Source organism: Dioscorea cayenensis, chromosome 15 (assembly GCF_009730915.1).
Source record: "Dioscorea cayenensis subsp. rotundata cultivar TDr96_F1 chromosome 15, TDr96_F1_v2_PseudoChromosome.rev07_lg8_w22 25.fasta, whole genome shotgun sequence".
NCBI classification, from domain to species: Eukaryota; Viridiplantae; Streptophyta; class Magnoliopsida; order Dioscoreales; family Dioscoreaceae; genus Dioscorea; species Dioscorea cayenensis.
In genome coordinates this window covers 20,636,266-20,654,737 of record NC_052485.1, presented here as the reverse complement: position 1 = coordinate 20,654,737, position 18,472 = coordinate 20,636,266, and the positions used below count along the sequence as shown (strand labels likewise).

The 18,472-nt window shown below is 34.0% G+C and overlaps 1 protein-coding gene across 3 annotated transcripts; it reads left to right on the top strand.

Moving 5' to 3' along the window:
• Positions 1–724: 724 nt before the first annotated feature.
• Positions 725–5,438, top strand: LOC120277367 (lysosomal Pro-X carboxypeptidase-like). Of its 3 annotated transcripts, XR_005541501.1 has the most exons (13): positions 725–1,104; positions 1,426–1,612; positions 1,735–1,871; positions 1,983–2,095; positions 2,214–2,337; positions 2,653–2,802; positions 2,884–3,039; positions 4,094–4,173; positions 4,273–4,322; positions 4,399–4,686; positions 4,821–4,951; positions 5,034–5,095; positions 5,264–5,438. XR_005541501.1 is itself a non-coding variant. In XM_039284181.1 (10 exons), the coding sequence occupies exons 1-10, from the start codon at positions 745–747 to the stop codon at positions 4,545–4,547; spliced, it is 1,503 nt and encodes a 500-aa protein (XP_039140115.1). In that variant the 5' UTR covers positions 725–744; the 3' UTR covers positions 4,548–4,760. The 3 variants fall into 3 exon arrangements, 2 of the variants coding, with proteins under 2 accessions (XP_039140115.1, XP_039140114.1); XM_039284181.1 differs by lacking the exons at positions 4,821–4,951; positions 5,034–5,095; positions 5,264–5,438 and having other exon boundaries at positions 1,738–1,871; positions 4,399–4,760; XM_039284180.1 differs by lacking the exons at positions 4,821–4,951; positions 5,034–5,095; positions 5,264–5,438 and having other exon boundaries at positions 4,399–4,760.
• The last annotated feature ends 13,034 nt before the right edge of the window (positions 5,439–18,472 follow it).

Sequence of the window (18,472 nt, the reverse complement as noted above, 5' to 3'; positions counted from 1 at the left end):
ATAATATAATTTTTTAATAAAATTTTTAGTTGATTTTTGCTAAAGGTATAAACAATTAAGACAGGAATATAATTCTTACAACATATGCAAATAATTTTTTTTAACTTTTTTTTATCACACTCAATTATAATTATTATTTTCTAGGGAGAAATATATGGATGAACCACATAATTTTACATTTATTTGAATGTAACATCATTGAGGTATTCATTTTCCATTATTCAAAAAATCAAAATAATAAAAAAATTATGTTTTTTTTTTTCAGAATACATTGATTGTAGTATCATATATGAATGTTTTCATTTTTTTAGTATAATTAAAAATCCTCTGTATTATTTTTTTATTTAATTTTATTTTTTTCCATCCAATATTTCTTTTTTTTATTCAATAAATTTAACCATTCAAATATAAGAGTAATTTGTTCATATATATATATATATATATATATAAGAAATAAGTAAATATTTATAATTGCATTATTATAGTAACCTATAAAAAAAATATCGAATAGTTCTTAACAGAAAACAAGAATGGAAAATATTTTGTAAATAAGAAAAATAAAATTTTTTAAAATTTATTCAGAACAAACGGGCCTTATATTTTCCACACATGAGAAACTCAGTTAAGTATGGGCCTTATTTGGGCCTAAAGCCCATTAATAGCCCGGCCCAAGAACTCGTCCCGTTCTAATCGGAAGGTTTATATAGTTCTCTTTTCCCTCTCGTTGTCGAGCTGACGTCAAAAATGGAAACCCTAGCTCCACTTCTCCTTCTCTTGCTCTTCGTCTCCGCCTCGGCGGCACCGATCGGCAGTGCTCCGAGATTTCTCGGCCCCTACGCTCGTCGGAAGTCTAGCGGAGTCGCTTCCCCGGCGTCGTACGAGTACGACGTTAGGTATTTTGGGCAGACTCTGGATCACTTCAGCTTCGCTGACCTGCCGGGATTTCAGCAGCGGTATCTCGTCGGACGGAACGATTTGTGGTCGAGGAACGGGCCGATCTTCTTCTACTGCGGTAATGAGGGTGATATTGAGTGGTTCGCGGAGAATACTGGGTTTGTTTGGGAGATCGCGCCTCGCTTTGGTGCTCTCGTCGTGTTCGCCGAGGTGGGTTTGATCTCCTCTTCTTCTAGGGCTTGTGAATCAATGTTAAAATAATAATTTTGGTATAAATATCCATCTTTGGCATGCATGAACAGGAGCTTATATTTTTAATTATTCAAACAGTATATTTGATTATGAAGTTATTGCTTCTTGAGAATGCAATGCTTGTTGTTAAATTGACGTGCTTGATTATTGAGATATTGAGAAAAACATAAACATTTCTTGTGCAATTGGGTTTTACTTTTTTTTTCTTTTCAATTTTTACTCTGCAAATCTTTATTGATGGTGCTTTGGAGCAATCTGTTAATATTCTGACATTGGCAGCACCGCTACTATGGAAAGTCCATGCCTTTTGGAAGCCGAGAAAGTGCTTATAAGGATGCAAAGTCATTGGCATACCTTACAGCTGAGCAAGCACTTGCTGACTTTGCCACATTGCTAACTGATTTTAAACACAACCTGTCATCTGAGGGCTCCCCTGTTGTGCTATTTGGAGGTTCTTATGGTGGAAGTAAATTTCTTAATCCTTTATTATTTGGATTGCGGGCAGTTGAGTTTTTAAAGTGATATTCATTGTTTTGATTAGTCATATTTGTTAATGAGCTTAACTTGGTTCATTTTTTTTTTGTGGAGAAGTGCTAGCTGCATGGATGAGGCTGAAGTACCCACATGTGGCCATTGGTGCACTTGCATCCTCAGCACCCATTCTACAATTTGAAGATATTGTCCCTCTGGAAACATTTTATGATATCGTCTCTAATGACTTTAAAGTACTAATAAATTTAAGTTGTAACTCATTTGTGCACCTGATGTGGTTATAATCATGTTATCTCTTTTATTTCTTTCTTTTTTTTTTTCTAATAATATTGCTTTTCTTCCAGCGGGAAAGTTTGAGCTGCTTTGAATTCATTAAAGAGTCATGGGATGCATTGGAAACCTGTGGGCAGGGGAATGATGGTCTTAGGAATCTGAGCAAGGATTTCCACCTGTGCCGGTAAATAATATGTTCATTGCCTTAGGATTGTATGGTGTGTTTGTTTGTTTTGGATGTTATGTTTTATTGTCCTGCTTTTCAATTTCTGTTCTCTTTTTCTTAAATCAACGACTGGCAGAAAGTTGAATAGTGTAGGAGAACTTTCAGACTGGATTAACTCTGCGTATAGCTACTTGGCAATGGTGGATTACCCACTCCCTTCAAGCTTTTTAATGCCTTTGCCTGCAAATCCGATAAAGGAGGTTAGTTTGGCTTTTATGTTCTATAATTCATTTAAGGCAAGAAAGGGATTATAATCTTTGGTTTGTCGTCTGATGCCCTATGGATTCTATGCAGTCTGCTGGCTTCTTTAAAAGTAGATGAGTTGTTGCTTTTGTTGTTTATGTGACTTTATCTCCATCTTTAAAGTTGCGTGTCATTTTTCTGTCTTCACATATATCTTCGGTCATCTTTCTGTCATCACATGATGAAATATTTCTTGTGTGAATTAAAAATATGTTAAATTCCTTCGTCTATGTTGAGTAAGCCCATGATTTTTCCTGCTTGTATGTTACTAGGTGTGCCGAAAGATTGACAGCCATCCTAATGGGACAGATATCTTGGTCCGCATATTAGCTGGGATAAACGTCTATTATAACTACACAGGAACAGTTGATTGCTTTGATTTAGAAGACGATCCTCATGGCATGAATGGCTGGGATTGGCAGGTGAGCTTTGCGCTGTAGTATGCTAAAGTTGCCACTGATATGTATGCATTGTTTTGACATGGTATTTCTACAAATTCTTAGGCATGTACAGAGATGGTTATGCCAATGTCCAGCAGCAGAGATAAAAGCATGTTCCCAACTTATGATTTTGACTATGCTTCCTATGAAGATCAATGTGTTCAGAGCTATGGTGTGAGGCCAAGGCCTCGGTGGATCACAACTGAGTTTGGAGGTCATGTAAGAGACTAATAAGTTTTCATTCAGTATATCTATTTTTTAGTTTATTCTTTTTTCCGATCTTCAACATGCAACAGTTAGCTCATATTCTGTCCAGATAGAGAGATTTGTTTTTTTCAACAAAATTACCTTATTTTTGTCCTGTATTGATTTGGATAATTTTGACTGAATGTGTCTTAGGCTTGGAGAAAAATCCGTTTTTATAGTTATTAGCTAATTGGTGATACATCTAGCGTTCTTGATAAACTTTTTTCTTTTCTTTTGTTTATACAATTTACCATGAAGGTTGTCATATCTGTTCTGGCTGGTTGTGTTCTTTATCTTTTTAACAATTCATAATAATGGTCTAGTGGGCTAAATGAAGATTCTTTGATACCTCTGCTGTGTTATATTAGGCCTCATAAGTACCGCAATAGGCATTTATGTGCTTGGATAGATGCATTGGATCTTTTGCATGACCATTGTTATTTTAAGGGAAGCTAGGCTACTCAGGCTAACTTTTTACACCTTTTTTCACACCATCTCACAATTTAATGGTGTTGATAATTCTGCTAGTTTACTTCACTCTGTTGGTTAAATGTTTGGTTTGAGTTAATTATCTGTAATGAAGTGAATTTTTCCTAAACTGCTATAGACCTCTTGTGCTGGCAGGGACGGATTTACATGGGACTAGTGGGGGCAGCTGCCCCCACTAAAATTTATAATGTCCACTATACCCATAGAGTTTATATTGTATATATAGCCAAAATTTTCTACCATTTGGTCCCACTAAAATTGAAAAATAAAAAAATATATATAGTAAACTTTGCCCCCACTAAACGAAAATCCTGGATCTGTCCCTGTGTGCTGGTAAAGGCATATTTTACTATCTGTTGGTTTAAGCATTGATTTCTTATACTGCTGCATATATTTGAGCCCTTTATTCTCAGTTTTTGTTATGTAATACACATTTTTCTTAATCTATATCCTTCATTTTTTTATTTGAAAATTTGAACAAAGCATAATGAGGAACTTTGTTGACTTCATATAACCTTTTGGGGGTGTTTTCTTGAAGGATATAAGGACTGTATTGAAGAAATTCGGTAGTAACATAATATTCTCAAATGGGCTTTTGGATCCTTGGAGTGGTGGGAGGTAAATCATTTCCCATGTGGTTGCTCCATAATTAACTTTTGTCAGCAAATACATTACGCTTTTATTGGCGCAATAATATATCCTATTTTTCAATTTCAGTGTCCTGCACAACATTTCTGATAGCATCATTGCACTTGCCACGGAATTAGGTATTCAACTTAAACTTGGAAGTTGTATACTTTAGACAGTAATGTATATTAATACTCTTTTGAATCTGTTCTTCAGGAGGGCATCACCTAGATTTGCGTCCATCAACTAATGAAGATCCTGATTGGTTAGTTGGACAGAGGAAAACGGAGATAAATATCATAAGAAGTTGGCTGAATGATTATTATGAGGGGAGGAAGACCTCTTTCCTAACGCAGTTGTATTAATTTAAATAAATCCCTGCTGAACTGAATGTTCTTTTTCCTGACTTGCTTTCAGCATAATCTCACTGGTTGTACATAAGTGCATGAGTGATATACCTTGCCATGAATGGCACACGTGAGCACGCGGTCACTATGTAAATAGGTGCTTTATTCAGACATTCATCAAGTGAATTACACAGTGACTTGAGAAATGTTTTTATTTTTATTTTTATTTTATTTAAATGTGTTAAATTATGTACTCATCTTCACTTTGCATGAGCTTTGTCTATTTGCCAGGGTGGTAGCAGCTTCATTGACATGAATTCAATTGCTTAATGTAAACCTACAAAGAGAAAGCTCTCCCAGTATAAAAGCCTTACAGTATTTTGCCGAGTGCTTTCTTCTCCGCAGGATTTTCACTGGATGAGGTGGATACTTTGACTAAAACTAATGCTTCGTGAAAGTTATTTTTCCAAAATAGCTTGTAATTTTCTGTTAACTGTTCCACAGTATAAAAGCCTTACAGTATTTTGCCGAGTGCTTTCTTCTCCGCAGGATTTTCACTGGATGAGGTGGATACTTTGACTAAAACTAATGCTTCGTGAAAGTTATTTTTCCAAAATAGCTTGTAATTTTCTGTTAACTGTTCCACATAATTTAATAACGTTTTGTAAGCCATATTCAATTCACAGGCTTACAATTGTAGTCCTTGATTGGTTAGTTTTTATCTTTCCTTCCAGATTTCCTTGTCAGGGCCCACTGAAGTTTGAAGGAGTCCAAAGAAAGACAATGTCATACAGGTCTGCCATGTCATTTACGTTTGTTTAGACTGCTGGCTTTGACCGGCAAACCTGCATTGAAGACCTTGATTTATATAAATATATATTTATACAGACAAGGAGATTAATATTGTGTGTATGTTGTTTGAGAACAAGTTTGGTTGAGATCAATTAAGCAGGATGTGCTATATTGTGAGCTGTGCAACTTGTGGGAAGAGCTCCTGGGGAGGATGTGGTCGGCATGTTGAGTCGGTCTACCGTCAGATTAAGCAGGGAAATCATTGTCTTTGCCGAGGATGGCCCGGTGTGAAGCTTCCTGATGGAGCATCGGCAGCCGGCAGTGATGGTGATGCCGAGGTGCCAGTTACAGTTGCTGATCAGCAGTCTTCTTCTGTGTGTTCCATCCTTTGAAGCCTGGAAAAACAAACCTGCAGATTTGATCGTGTTTTAGCTGCTTTGTGTTCTTTGTTTGTGTGTTTGTTTTGGATTGTTTGATCAGCTCTGTGATTTACATGCTTTAGTAATAATAATAATAATAATAATAATAAGTGTTGCTTCTGCTGCTGTTGTTGTTGTTCTTTTGTATCAATGATGCTAGAAAGGTAAAATGTTTCCAGTGGGAATGGCTTGTTGGTTATGGACTTGTGTTTACATATATATATCAAGCAATTTGAGAAGAAAAATGATCTAGATATTAAGAAACATCAATGATTATTGCTGCTAAATTTTGAAAGTAAAAATTATTACAAACCTAAATAAAGACAAATATAAATAGAAGAAAGAACAAAAAAACTACATCGATTATAGAAAAGAAAAATAAAGAAAACACATAACAATATGGAGATGAATATTGTGCGGCCTAGTTTTGTGTGGAAAAGTATGTGGCCAAAGTTTCCAAGAAAAAAACAGAAGTATCAATCTCAAATGAGTTTAATGAATGGGGCCCTGATTTGTATTGCTTAAAAATTTTAATATATTATATTATAACTTTAATAACTATTACTCATGGGAATCACGGAGACAAAAGTATCCTATTCTGTGGAATTAATCTCAACCACTACTTCTTGTCTCCATGAATTTCTATCATTAATTGAATAAAAATTATAAAAAAAATTTGATATATTATATGTAAAACCATATATAACTTTTATCATATAATAAAAATTTTACCAATAACTTTTTGATTTATTGGCATCGATCTCGGGTCCTGTTAAGGATATGAGTTCAAACCTTAACTCACGTAGAAAGAGAACACAAGTATATTGAGCTAGTAACTCCATACTTGTGTTCGTTCTCGATACATAGCTTGTCCACATTTTATCATATCCATATATATATAAGAAAAAGTTTTGATCCAACAATATTTTGATATTAGAAAAAACTATACATCAAAATATTCACCGTAATTTATTTATATTTATGGCAATTATGGCAAATGAAGGGATCCTCACTTTTCTTTATTTTTGACTTAGGCCTTGTTTGGGTTGGCTTCTCAAAAAAGTACTTTTTTTAAGTTTAATAGAAGTGCTTCTGGAAAAAGTGCTTTTCCAGAGTAAGTTAAGCACTTTTTTATATTTTGTGTTAGTATTGTTAAACAGCTGTAGTCAGAAAATAGTTTAAAAAAACGCCTTTTTTCGGTCGCTCATCACTAGCTTCGTACACTTTTTATCCTTGCTGCAAAGCTCAATACAAACAATCTTTGAACCCGTAGTGCTTAACTTATAAAAAGACTTCCGGGCTTTTCCAAAATTTCATCCAAATAAGTTCTTCATGGTCAATTAGCGTTGTTGCTAAATTATTATTTTTGTTGCTAATACCAAATTTTGATAATAAGACAAAAAACATGTTTGGCAAACTATTTTTGTTTCAAAAATTTTTGGAAGCAACACTCATGTTAAAAAACTAAACTGGAACCACACTTTTTAATGTTTTCAACTAATATTTCCAAAATATTAGTTCTTTACTTTTAACCTGCTGCATTTAAAATTTTAACTACTATTTCTTTCAAATAAACATCAATAATTTAGAGCTCGCATTTTGTTTGAGATTTATATTTTGATGTATTTAAAAAATAAAAAAATAAATCTATATTTGACGTGTCCTTTTTTCTTTTTTACCAATACAATATTATAAAAGTTGGCATCTCATTGTTTTTATATTTTTATAATATTAAAAAACTTTATTTACTAATACAACTAAATTTTGTTTATTAATATAAAAAATTTATAAAAAACATAAAAATGTAAATTGAAAAAAAATTAAAAAAATCGTACAATAACTTTTTTGGTTTTGTGTTTTTATTTTCCTAAACATACAACAACTTTTGTATCCAAACATATTTTTGTTTTTAAAAATTTGGTAACAAAACAAAAATAAAACAATAGTGAAACAAAAATGAAAAATAAAAAAACCAAAAACCTCTTAAATTTCTGTTGCTAATTCGTATAAAATGAATCCTTAGAAGGGAAACTTATTAAATAATTATACTCTAATTACTATTACTCAAGATTTAATTAATCCGTGACATCACATTTAATATTTTAAAACTTATACCTCCATAATAAACAATTAATATTAATATGAGATAACTAATCTTTTGAATGATCGTGCTTGATTGGTATTAAGAAAAATAGCAAGTTTAATTAATAATTAATGTCAAAACATGAGCTAATTTCCTTGGTAAACAGTCTACCAATTCTTTATTAGATGCAAATTGTATACACTTGATTTATTTTGGGATTTATTTTGCATCATAACATCCTTATCATACTTTCAATGTGTTTAATTAATTAACATTTTGAATTTTAAATGATATAAAATTTAGTTTGTGATTTATTTTGCATCATTACATCCTTATCATACTTTCAATGTCTTTAATTAATTAGCATTTTGAATGATATAAAATTTAGCTTGTGACTTGAAATTAATACAACAATGTATATATATATATGCATTGTATCTGATCAGACTAAGAAAAGGTCTTTTACATAGAAAGAAAAATCTTTCAAAGTTTCAATCAAGTACAGTAGTAAATAGCACTAACTAGAGATGGGCACAAGCCAAGATTTGGCCCGGCCCACCCTGTAACCGGCTCGGGAAAACCAGTTGGTTCAGTGGACCTGACGGGCCGGGCTAGTAACCCGTAACCGGCCTGCATTGTAGTGGGCCCGGTTACGGGTCATATATTTTGGAACCCATGACCCGGCGGGTTGATCGCCGGGTCAACCGGGTTCATCAACCAGGCGAGTTGACTCGGGCAACCCGCCAGGTTGATTTTTTTAGGTTTATTTTTTTTTTTAATTAAAAGCATGTTGCAATCAAACCACATGAGCCACAATTTATTATTTGTACATTATTGGAAAGGACTATATATATAGATAGATGTAAAAGATGGATCAAAATATTTATGGGCGACAACTATGGGATTGCACTTTCACAAATATTTTTTTAATTATTTTTTATACTATATATATTAATTTATAAAAAAATTAAGAAACTATATAATAATTTTAAATATATATATATATATATATATATAAACAAATTTATAAAATATCAAAGTATCAAATAATAAATTTTCATAAATATTTTTTTTTAAAAATAATTATTCTATTAATCATCTTTTGGCTCAAGCACTAAGTCTCTACACATGCAAGCTCTTAAATTCTCTTAAATAGAGGCACTCTTATTTGTCACACACACACACACATATATATATATATAATTATTTTACTTCAATTTATAAAATAAAAAATAAAAAAAAAAATAGTTTTAAAATTGTGTATATCAATTTGTAAAAAAAATATATTAGTAAAAAAAGAATTCACGTTATTTAAATTAGTTATAAAAATATATGAAATTTTATGTTAGTAATTTTTTTTCAATAGCAACATGATGAGTATAATAATAACCATATAGTTCGAGACGAAAGTAAAATATTAGAGCCAACCCTAATTGTGATAAATAAATAAGTTGATGATAAATTCAATTTAAAATAAGAGAACTATTTGATATTTAATTTTTTTCACTTAAAAAATATGCTAATATTTAATTTGATAGCTAAATAAATTAAAATATTACTTTTTTTTACTTTTAAAATTATTTTGGCATGTCTCAAAATTTTTTAAGTTATTATAAATTATTTTAATTTTTTTTGTTGTTTAGGATTAAATTTTTGAAAAAATATATTTTGTGACTTCTTTATATTTATTTATGTTTAAGTTAAGGAAAATTTGTAGGGCAATTGGTAAAGGTGAAGAATTCCTATTTGGTCTATCTTGGTTCGAATCCCTTCCACCACATCAAATCATAACAATAATGATGTAAAAACATACCGGGCCTGGCCCAGACCCGGCGGGTTCTGTGTTGAGCCGGGCCTGGTCCGGTTCACTCATAGAGTGAACCGGACTCGGCGATTCTGCCAGTTCAACCCAGCCCGGCGGGTCTACCTTGTAGTACGGGCCGGTTCCGGTCGGGTCGGGCCACCCCGGCCCGTGCCCCTCTCTAGCACTAACAAAAGTGTATTATAAGTTAATGATGATTTAATTTTTTGTTCATCTTTGCTTTTAGAACAAAATCTTTGGTGAAAGCAATAATTCAAAAAAATTTACTAATTAAAAAGAAGTCTCTATAATTCTTAAAATAATGTTAGTGCTAGGATACAATAATAACTTTATTGTATTATTATGAGTTGCCATTATTTGTTAAATACTTATTTAAACTAATTTGATATGGTGATGGGAATCGCTTTAGTAATTTGTGTCCAAATTGTCAAATTGGAGAGCTTTACTTGGTAATATTTATGTATGGAGATAATAAATGACTACAGCTATTTACGAAAGTAGCTCAATAAGTTATTTGAAGACTATCTTTGGATAGAACAATTTCAGGCTAAGAGTTGTTTTTTGAGTATACTATTTGATTGAAGAGTTATATGAGGCAAGGAATTATATTTTGAGATGCATATGAGAGAGATTTGATTGAAGACTATCCTTGATTGAAACTAATTGAAGTGAGTGCCAAATTAAGTTGAAGATGTAAATTGATTGAAGATCATGTTGAAGTTTTGTTGGAGACCATATGTGGCTGATTGAAAATTGATTTAGACTATATTTGTATGATTAAGATTTATTCATCATGTGAGGATTCATTGAAGTATGTTTTTGTATGATTAAAAAATGCCAAGTTTGGACTTGTAATTGAAGACAAAGTATGGATTCCAGCTTATGATACGGTGGGCTCAATTGGTTAGCTTATTGTTGAGGATAGAAGGCTAAAGCATTTGCCAATCTTATGAGAGTGAGAGCTTATTGTTGAGGGTAATCGTTGCAAGATCTTGATGAAGGTGTATTGCGTTAACATGAGGTTGAGACTAAAAGGAGATTGGTTAAGGCACAGCTCTAAGGGTAAGATCTTAAATCACTAATACCTTTTCGGGAGTGTGCATGCATGTCCTTTGTATGTAAGACCATTGTATTTTATTTTATTTTTTGGCCTCTTCTAATGAATTAATTCTCCTAGATTTAGCTCCACATACGTAGGCATTCTATGTTGACGTGCATTAACAAACTTTGTGTCTTCTTCTCTTAACCTTTGTGGCTGTGTGTGTATGCTCTTGAAAATAAAAGAAAAATTAATAATGTACCACGACTAATAGAATTAACAAAAAATTAAAATGTTAACCTCCATTTTCAAGTTGGAAAAGCCAAATATTTGCAAAGCTTGAAACACTAGTTACACAACAACAAATTGTATTTATTTATTTATTTAATTTTTTTTGTTGGGAAGAGCTTAAAAGCTAACAGAAAAAAATAACCTACGACAAAAATGAAAACATAGAGTAGAAAATGATTAAAACTTGAAATCACTAGCCATCACAGCCTCCACCAGCCAATTGAGAAGATCAAGGCCTCTGTGGAAAAGAGAAACGAATGGATTTTTCAGAACAAATTTGGTAACTTCATTGGCCACCCGATTAAGGTTTCTAAGTATGTACTCCAAATGAGCAACATTACATAAGATGATAAAACTTCACGCTCTCTTTAAATGATCACTGAATCTCCAAGCAATCGTCAAGTCGTCCTTGTAGATCATGTCAACCAGGCTAGCACAATCCGTGTAGGTAGATCATGTCAACCAGGCTAGCACAGTCCGTGTAGATATGATGGGGATACTAATTCCTCTCAATACATCTCCTTAGAGCCTCCTCCAGAGCAATAATCTCAGCCTGAATGCTAGACTCCGCCGTGGTGTTCCTGGTACCTGCAAATAAAATGATCTTATTACCATTAACAAGAATGAAACAACTGCCACAACACTGATCATGTTTTCTCCATGCTGCATATCTGTAAATAAACTCAGTGAAGATTGAAAGGGAAAATGGGATAGCTTCCCTGTATTTTGTTTTTGATCCTTGACAATGTTTGCCACTATGTTAACAGCTTGTTGGCCAATACCAAACCAGTTTGGATCTTTCTTGTTAAAAACTTTGTCACACCACCCTTTCCAAATCATCCAAGCACATGAGGCCAGAATTGTCTTGAGGTTTTGGCTTCCACAATGAGCTCTCCAACTCCTAATGATCCACTCTCCATCAGTAAAACTTGAGATTATAGATAGATTCACACCCACAAGAGAGCCAATAGTGTTCCAAATAAATTTGGTCTTCTGACATCTCCATAAGACATGATCCTCCGTTTCAAGCTCAAGACTGTAGAAACAACATTCTCTAGCTGTCCCAACGTTCAAATTGTAAAGGTAAGCAAATGTAGGTGTCTTGCCATGAACCTTCCTCCAAATGAAGTGTTTAGCTCTTGGGATGGTGTTGAGCTTCCAGAGAATTTTCCAACCCTCCCGTTACCATCTTTTCCCTTTGGATCACATTTTAGACAATTATATATGAACCTAACTATTGAGAAATTGGAACATTTAGGGTTCCAAACCCAATAGTTATTGCCCTCTCTATGTATGATCCAATTAATCTTGTGAGAGCTATCTACATTTTCTCCAAAAATCAGCTTACACATGTCATGATTAACAGAAAACTAATTCACACAATCCTTAATAGAAATGTTTTCCAAATGGATGCTCATATTAAGGAAAGAGGGTTTAAAACCAATCGGAATATCGAAAAACCAGGGATCAGTGAAGAAATCTGTTTTACTTGGATTACACTCTTTGATCCAGTAGTTAGGCCTGATTTTGGAAGCAGTAGAATAAAGAGCTCTAGAGAAACTTGAGCCATTCTTGGCAAGTCTAGTATTTCACCAATTAAAGTTCCCATATTTGAGATTAAAAATATGGATCCAAAGTCTATCTTCAGAGTTCAACACCATGAAAACATTTTTAGACATCAAAGCAGTTTTGGCATTCCTTAAATTTTTGACACCAAGCCCCCCATCAGTCTTAGCAAGTGTAGTAGTGCTCCACCCCATATTGTTGAAACCACTATGATTGCCCTCTTTAAAAGGATAAAAGCCTTCTTTCATACCTAGAATGCTCACTATGGCCTTACAAACCTTCTTGTTAACCCAACTAGGGAAGTGAATTGTAGACTTACTCACACTAGGAGTTTTCCCAATTAAATCATTATAGATATTCAAATAGATCTTGCAAACTTTAGCAACAGACCGGGGGGCCTTGGTGACAATAACAAGATCATCGGTGAACATAAGATGATTGAAGTTTCCGGCCAACCTCTCATCAAAACTAGGGATTCAATTTTGAACTAAAGCATGATTAAGCATGGTGGAAAGATTCTGAGAAACAAGGAGAAAAAGGTAGGGGAAAGCGGGTCTCCTTGTCTTAACCCATGATTACTAGAAAATCAACTAGTAACATGGCCAGTGATCAACAAAGCAAAACTAGCACTGGAAATGTAAGCCCTAATCCAATTAATCCAAACAATAGGGAAATTCATAAGGTGGAGCGTTGCAAGAACAACTTCCCATTCAACCATGGCATAAGCCTTAGCTATTTCAAAATCATCCTAGGAGGGCTACTAATGTCCGACTCTAAGGAATGCACAATTTCTTGAACATCAATAAAGTTATCAAATCTAGATTTCCTGGCTAAGAAAGTACTTTTCTCTTTCCCAACAATCTTATGAATGACATGCTTTTTTGTTAAAATTTTAGAAACACTTTTATAAGACACATTACATAAAGAGATTGGCAAGAAATCCAAGACAGTCCTAGGGTTGTCAGACTTAGGAATAAGCACAATGTAGGTTTTGCCCCAAGAACTTGGCAACTTAGCTGAAGTAAGGACATGAGAAATGTCCCAAAAAAGGGGCTACTTGATGATATCCCAGTAAAAAAGGTAGAATTCAACATTTAAACCATATAGACAAGGCTTTTGCCCTTTTCCATAGATTTAATAGTAGAAAGAATCTCCCTATGCGTAATTGGTCTAATAAAAAAGGTTTTCCCATCCTCATAGATGGTATTGTGATAAGGAGGAAGAGCTTTCACTAATCATTGAGGGACCAATTACACTTAGGCCTTCAGAGATCGCCAAAAAAAAATTGATAAAACAATGCTCAATACTATTCTGATACGTAAAGGAGTTCCCAAGGTTATTAAAGACAATAGAAATCCTATTCTTGTGACTGTGGATTCTAGCAACATTATGGAAGAATTTGGCATTTAGGTCACCCTGCTTAAGCCAAAACATGCGAGCTCTTTGAGCCCAATGAATGTTATTTTGCTTAAGAAAGGCAGTATGTCTATTATTTAGAGCTCTAAAATTTCTATTATTAAGGGAATTAGGGATGCAAGAACTCTCCAAATTCTCTAAAAAGGAAATATCTCTCTCAGTGTTATAAATGTCAACATTTAGAGGGGAAACGCCAAACACTCTCCAGGAAATAAGCTGATTTTTAGTTCTATACAGGAAATGCGAGAAAGCATGAAGAGGAGAAGTATTAGGGGCAAACCTCCAGGCTTTAACTACCGCATCATGACAACCTTTGTAATCCAGCCAGAGATTCTCAAAATGAAAAATTCTCTTTTTTAACACAGAATGCATGCACAAATTAAGGAAAAGAGGAGCATGATCAGGAGAGGTAAGCCGGAGATGAGAAAAAAATAGTTATAAAAAATATTGTTGTTGTTAGAATACAACAGTGAATTTATTGGGGACCTTGAACTCGTAGAACTTCGAACTTGGAGGTCGAACAAAAGAGGTTGGAGTCTCTTCTTTCTTCAGATGCCAAGACATGTAATAGTGTGGGAAATATTCCCCACAAGCAATCTGATGGCTAAGTCAGTGGAAAATAATTGCTGGTTTCTCTTTGATGTCTCCCCGAAAAGTCTTTTCTTCGTTTAAATGAGGGAGGTCATTTATAGATGTATGATTAACAGTTATGTAAATACTTCATGTGTTCGAGATCGTGGGTGTGAAGTGAGATAGTGGGTGTGATGTGAGATAGTGGGGTATTACGTGATTAATAGAAGTTTGAATTAGTCTACATCAGTTGCTCCCCACTTCTATCTTTAGGTTAGAATCCTAAAGATGGAGATATGTCTTTATCTGCTTCAAACTTCTTTTAAACTTATCCTAATAATAATATTTGAATTTATCCATAGATAAGATACAACTAATTTAAATTTATCTCTATCTAGATAATATGGTTGGTTAAAGCTCTAATATGCTTGAATTTATCTTTATTGTTGGATAAAGATTTAACTGTTGAGTTCAACTCAAATTTAAACTCTTATCTTTCAACCTCTATAGAAGGAAGTCTCCACCCCATTTTTAGAATCACACGGCCTCCATTGGGTTAAAGATTTTTGGCATCGCAGCTGAGTTAAAGTATTTTCCGGCATTTTTCCTGTGGTCATCAAAGATTTTTGTAAGCCGCTTGTTTCTTTGAAGTTTGGAGGTATCATTATATTAATTAATTAATTAATTAATTATAATTAATTTCTTTTTCCTTTCTTCAGCCGACAGCTAGCATCCTAATGATTATATATATATATATATATTAATTAACTACTTAATTAATTAATTAATTAATTAATTAATAATATATGTATATATATTATATATATACACATTTTTTTTCCTTCCCCCGACCATCCGCCATCCTAGGTTTTTTTAATTAATTAATTAATTGATTGATTATATATATATATATATATATATATATATATATATATATATATATTTTAGCATCACCTTGTCATTGCTCGAACAAAGCAAACTAGTAGACCTGTTACATCCTTTGGACCTCAGTCTCACTTCGTGATAGGCGCTTGTCTTCCTATCTCTCTTAATGAAGGTGATGTTCAAAGTTTCAGGGCTAATTATTCAATTCCTTATGATTGGAGAATTAGTCTTCCTGGTGACCCTGGTTCTCTTTTTTGTTTCGCCCTTGGTATGTCTTTTGTCATTCATGAGGCGTTGCTTGATATGGGCATTCGGTTTCCTATGCCCTCCTTCATTATGGAATTCTTGAAGCTTAACAAGCTATCTCCTGCTCAACTTCATCCGAATTCATGGAGGTTTCTTATAAGCTGTCACATTTTCTGCTTTAAAAGTGGGCTTAGGGTCTCTGTCGACCTTTTTCATCTCTTTTTTGACCTTCAACCTTGTAAAGATAAGTCTTGTCGTCATGTCCTCCATGGGACTTCTGCTTTCCTTATTGATGATCTCCTTCATATAAAGAATTATGAATACAGATGGGTTCTTATTCATCCCCTTAAAGGTGCTTGGAAAGGTCCTTACCAATGGTGTTGGAATAGAAAGGGGGTTTCAAGAAAACCTTATGCCCCACTTAGAGAGAAATTTGCTCCTGAGATTCATGTCATTGAGTATTCCTATCATAATATTAGTACACTTATGACCCCTTCTAACTTAAGGGCAGCAGGGTGGGGCGTTCTTGCACCTTCCCCTTCATTGTCCTCTTATTCTTCTTCATATCTTTCATCTTCTCATGCTGATGCTACAGGCAAAGAGACTAATTCGAGTCATGGTGATTTTTTTTTTCTTTTTTAAAGGAATATATTTGACTATGATCTTCAGCAGATGTTTTCTTGTTTTTTTAGATATGGTGTCCAAAAACTCTGCATTTGCTGCTCTCCAAATGGGTCAACAAAAGCGTGTTCGAGACAATGAGACTTCAAAACTTTCTTAACCCAGATCTTCTCAGGTTCTTACATTAGGTGCGTCTCCTCCTCTAAAAAGATTGAAGTCTCCTACGTCCAAAGGTGCTAACTTTGTCAATTCTGAAGTTGTTAAGGCTTCCTCCAGGGGTTCTGACCCTAATCTTGATACTCCCCAAAGTTTGAACATTGATGTTTTCAAGGGTTCTAACCTTGACACTTGCAAGGGTTCTAACCCTCCAAATAAAACCAGCAATGACACTTCAAAGGGTTCTAACCCCTTATTATCATCTAAAAACCTTGTGGTTTCATGCCGTGAAAGAATGGAACTACATTCTGAGTCACTTTTAGGTGTTAATCTCACATTTCCATCCATGGAACCATCTCAGGCAATTCATCGAGAATATAAGGATCATGCTAAACTTAAGAGTACTCTAAAAGGGGAACCATTTAGGTTTTATCCTGGTTTAGTTGATGCTGATAGTATTACTCGACCTGGGGTGGCTTTTAGATTGATGTATTCTTCTATTCTTCCACGAGAAGAGGAATCTTACTTTGCCAATATGCCGGAGAATATAGATGTCGCTGAACGTCTTTTGGTTGAGGTATTTATCTATTTTTTTTTACCTTTTCCTTACGAATAATTTAATTTTGATGTCTTTTTCTTTATTGAGGATAGGCTGCTCAATGTTCTTTTTTGGAATTTGGGTTGATGAGATCATTGAATCAGCGCTTAGAATATTCAAATATTCATCAGAAGAAGTTGTAATTGCCTATTGAGGACCTTCAAAAACACAACAAGGAGATTATTGCCCACCTTCCAACTTCAGAGGCAGAACTTGCTAGTTTGAGAGGCTATGTATCCATGTGTTCCACCTTGAATGATGAGAATAAGAGACTCGGAGATAAGATTTCATCTTTATGTTCGACTATCACTTTTCTTGAGAAGGATTTAGCTTCTGAACGACAAGCTACTTCCACATTGAAGGATGAGATATCTTCTTTTTGTCAGACGTTAGATGCTGAGTGACAATCTATCCATGCTACTATTGTCTGAGAATATCGTGAGTCTTTGAAATGTTATCAAAGGAAATGTGCAGTTGGTGTTACCTTCAGCAAGACTGGCTTTTATTTTGCTCGAGAGCTTCTTGAGAAGGAACATGGTCGTGCTTATCCCGAGTTGGTCTTTTCTAAGACTAGCTCCATTGTTGAACCTTTACCTTGGAGGAGTTTTGATCCCACTGAGGAGGATATTATTGTCTCTTTAAATTCTGGCCTTCACGATGACTTAGATGATTTTATTGGCCCTTGGGAGATTTTTGGGAAGAATGGTGTCTTCTCCGAAGGTCATGATGATGAGATCTCAGCATTACAGGGATTGGATGAGGAACAAATTTTTGATGAGGTTCCTTCCCCTGTCGGTCATGAACAACCTATACTTCCAGCACCATAATTTTTTTTCGTAACAATTATTTATATTTTCCTTATTTGGGGCTTAATGATGAGATGTAAACTTTCAATAAAAGTGATTATCTATGTATTCCTTATTTAGAGCTTAATATTTTGCTGTTACTTCAACTTGCTCTTATCTTGGCATCATATGTGGAAAATGTTTGTTATCGACCTCCTTTTGTAGGAATATTTTGACCTTTTTTCTTATGTGAGCTTTAGTGTTGTCCTTTCGATGTGTAGACCACACATCAGGCTTTTGATATGTGGCTTTCATTCCTCGTATAATGAATGTTTAAGGTATGAACCCGTTACAGAATATCAGGTTCTTAAGATTTGTACTTTCATTCCCCATAGAATGAAAATCTAAAGTGCTAACTGTTCATCTCTTTCTTTATAGAAGATCATGTTCTTAAGACGTGTACCTTCATTACCCAGTAGAATGAAAGTTTAAAGTGCAAACCGTTCATCTTTTTCCTCATAGAAGATCAGGTTCTTAAGATTTGTACTTTTATTCTCTTGTAGAATGAAAGTTTAAGGTGCGAACCGTTCATCTCTTCCTTTATAGAAGATCAAGCTCTTAAAAGTGTGTACTTTTATTCCCCCGTAGAATGAA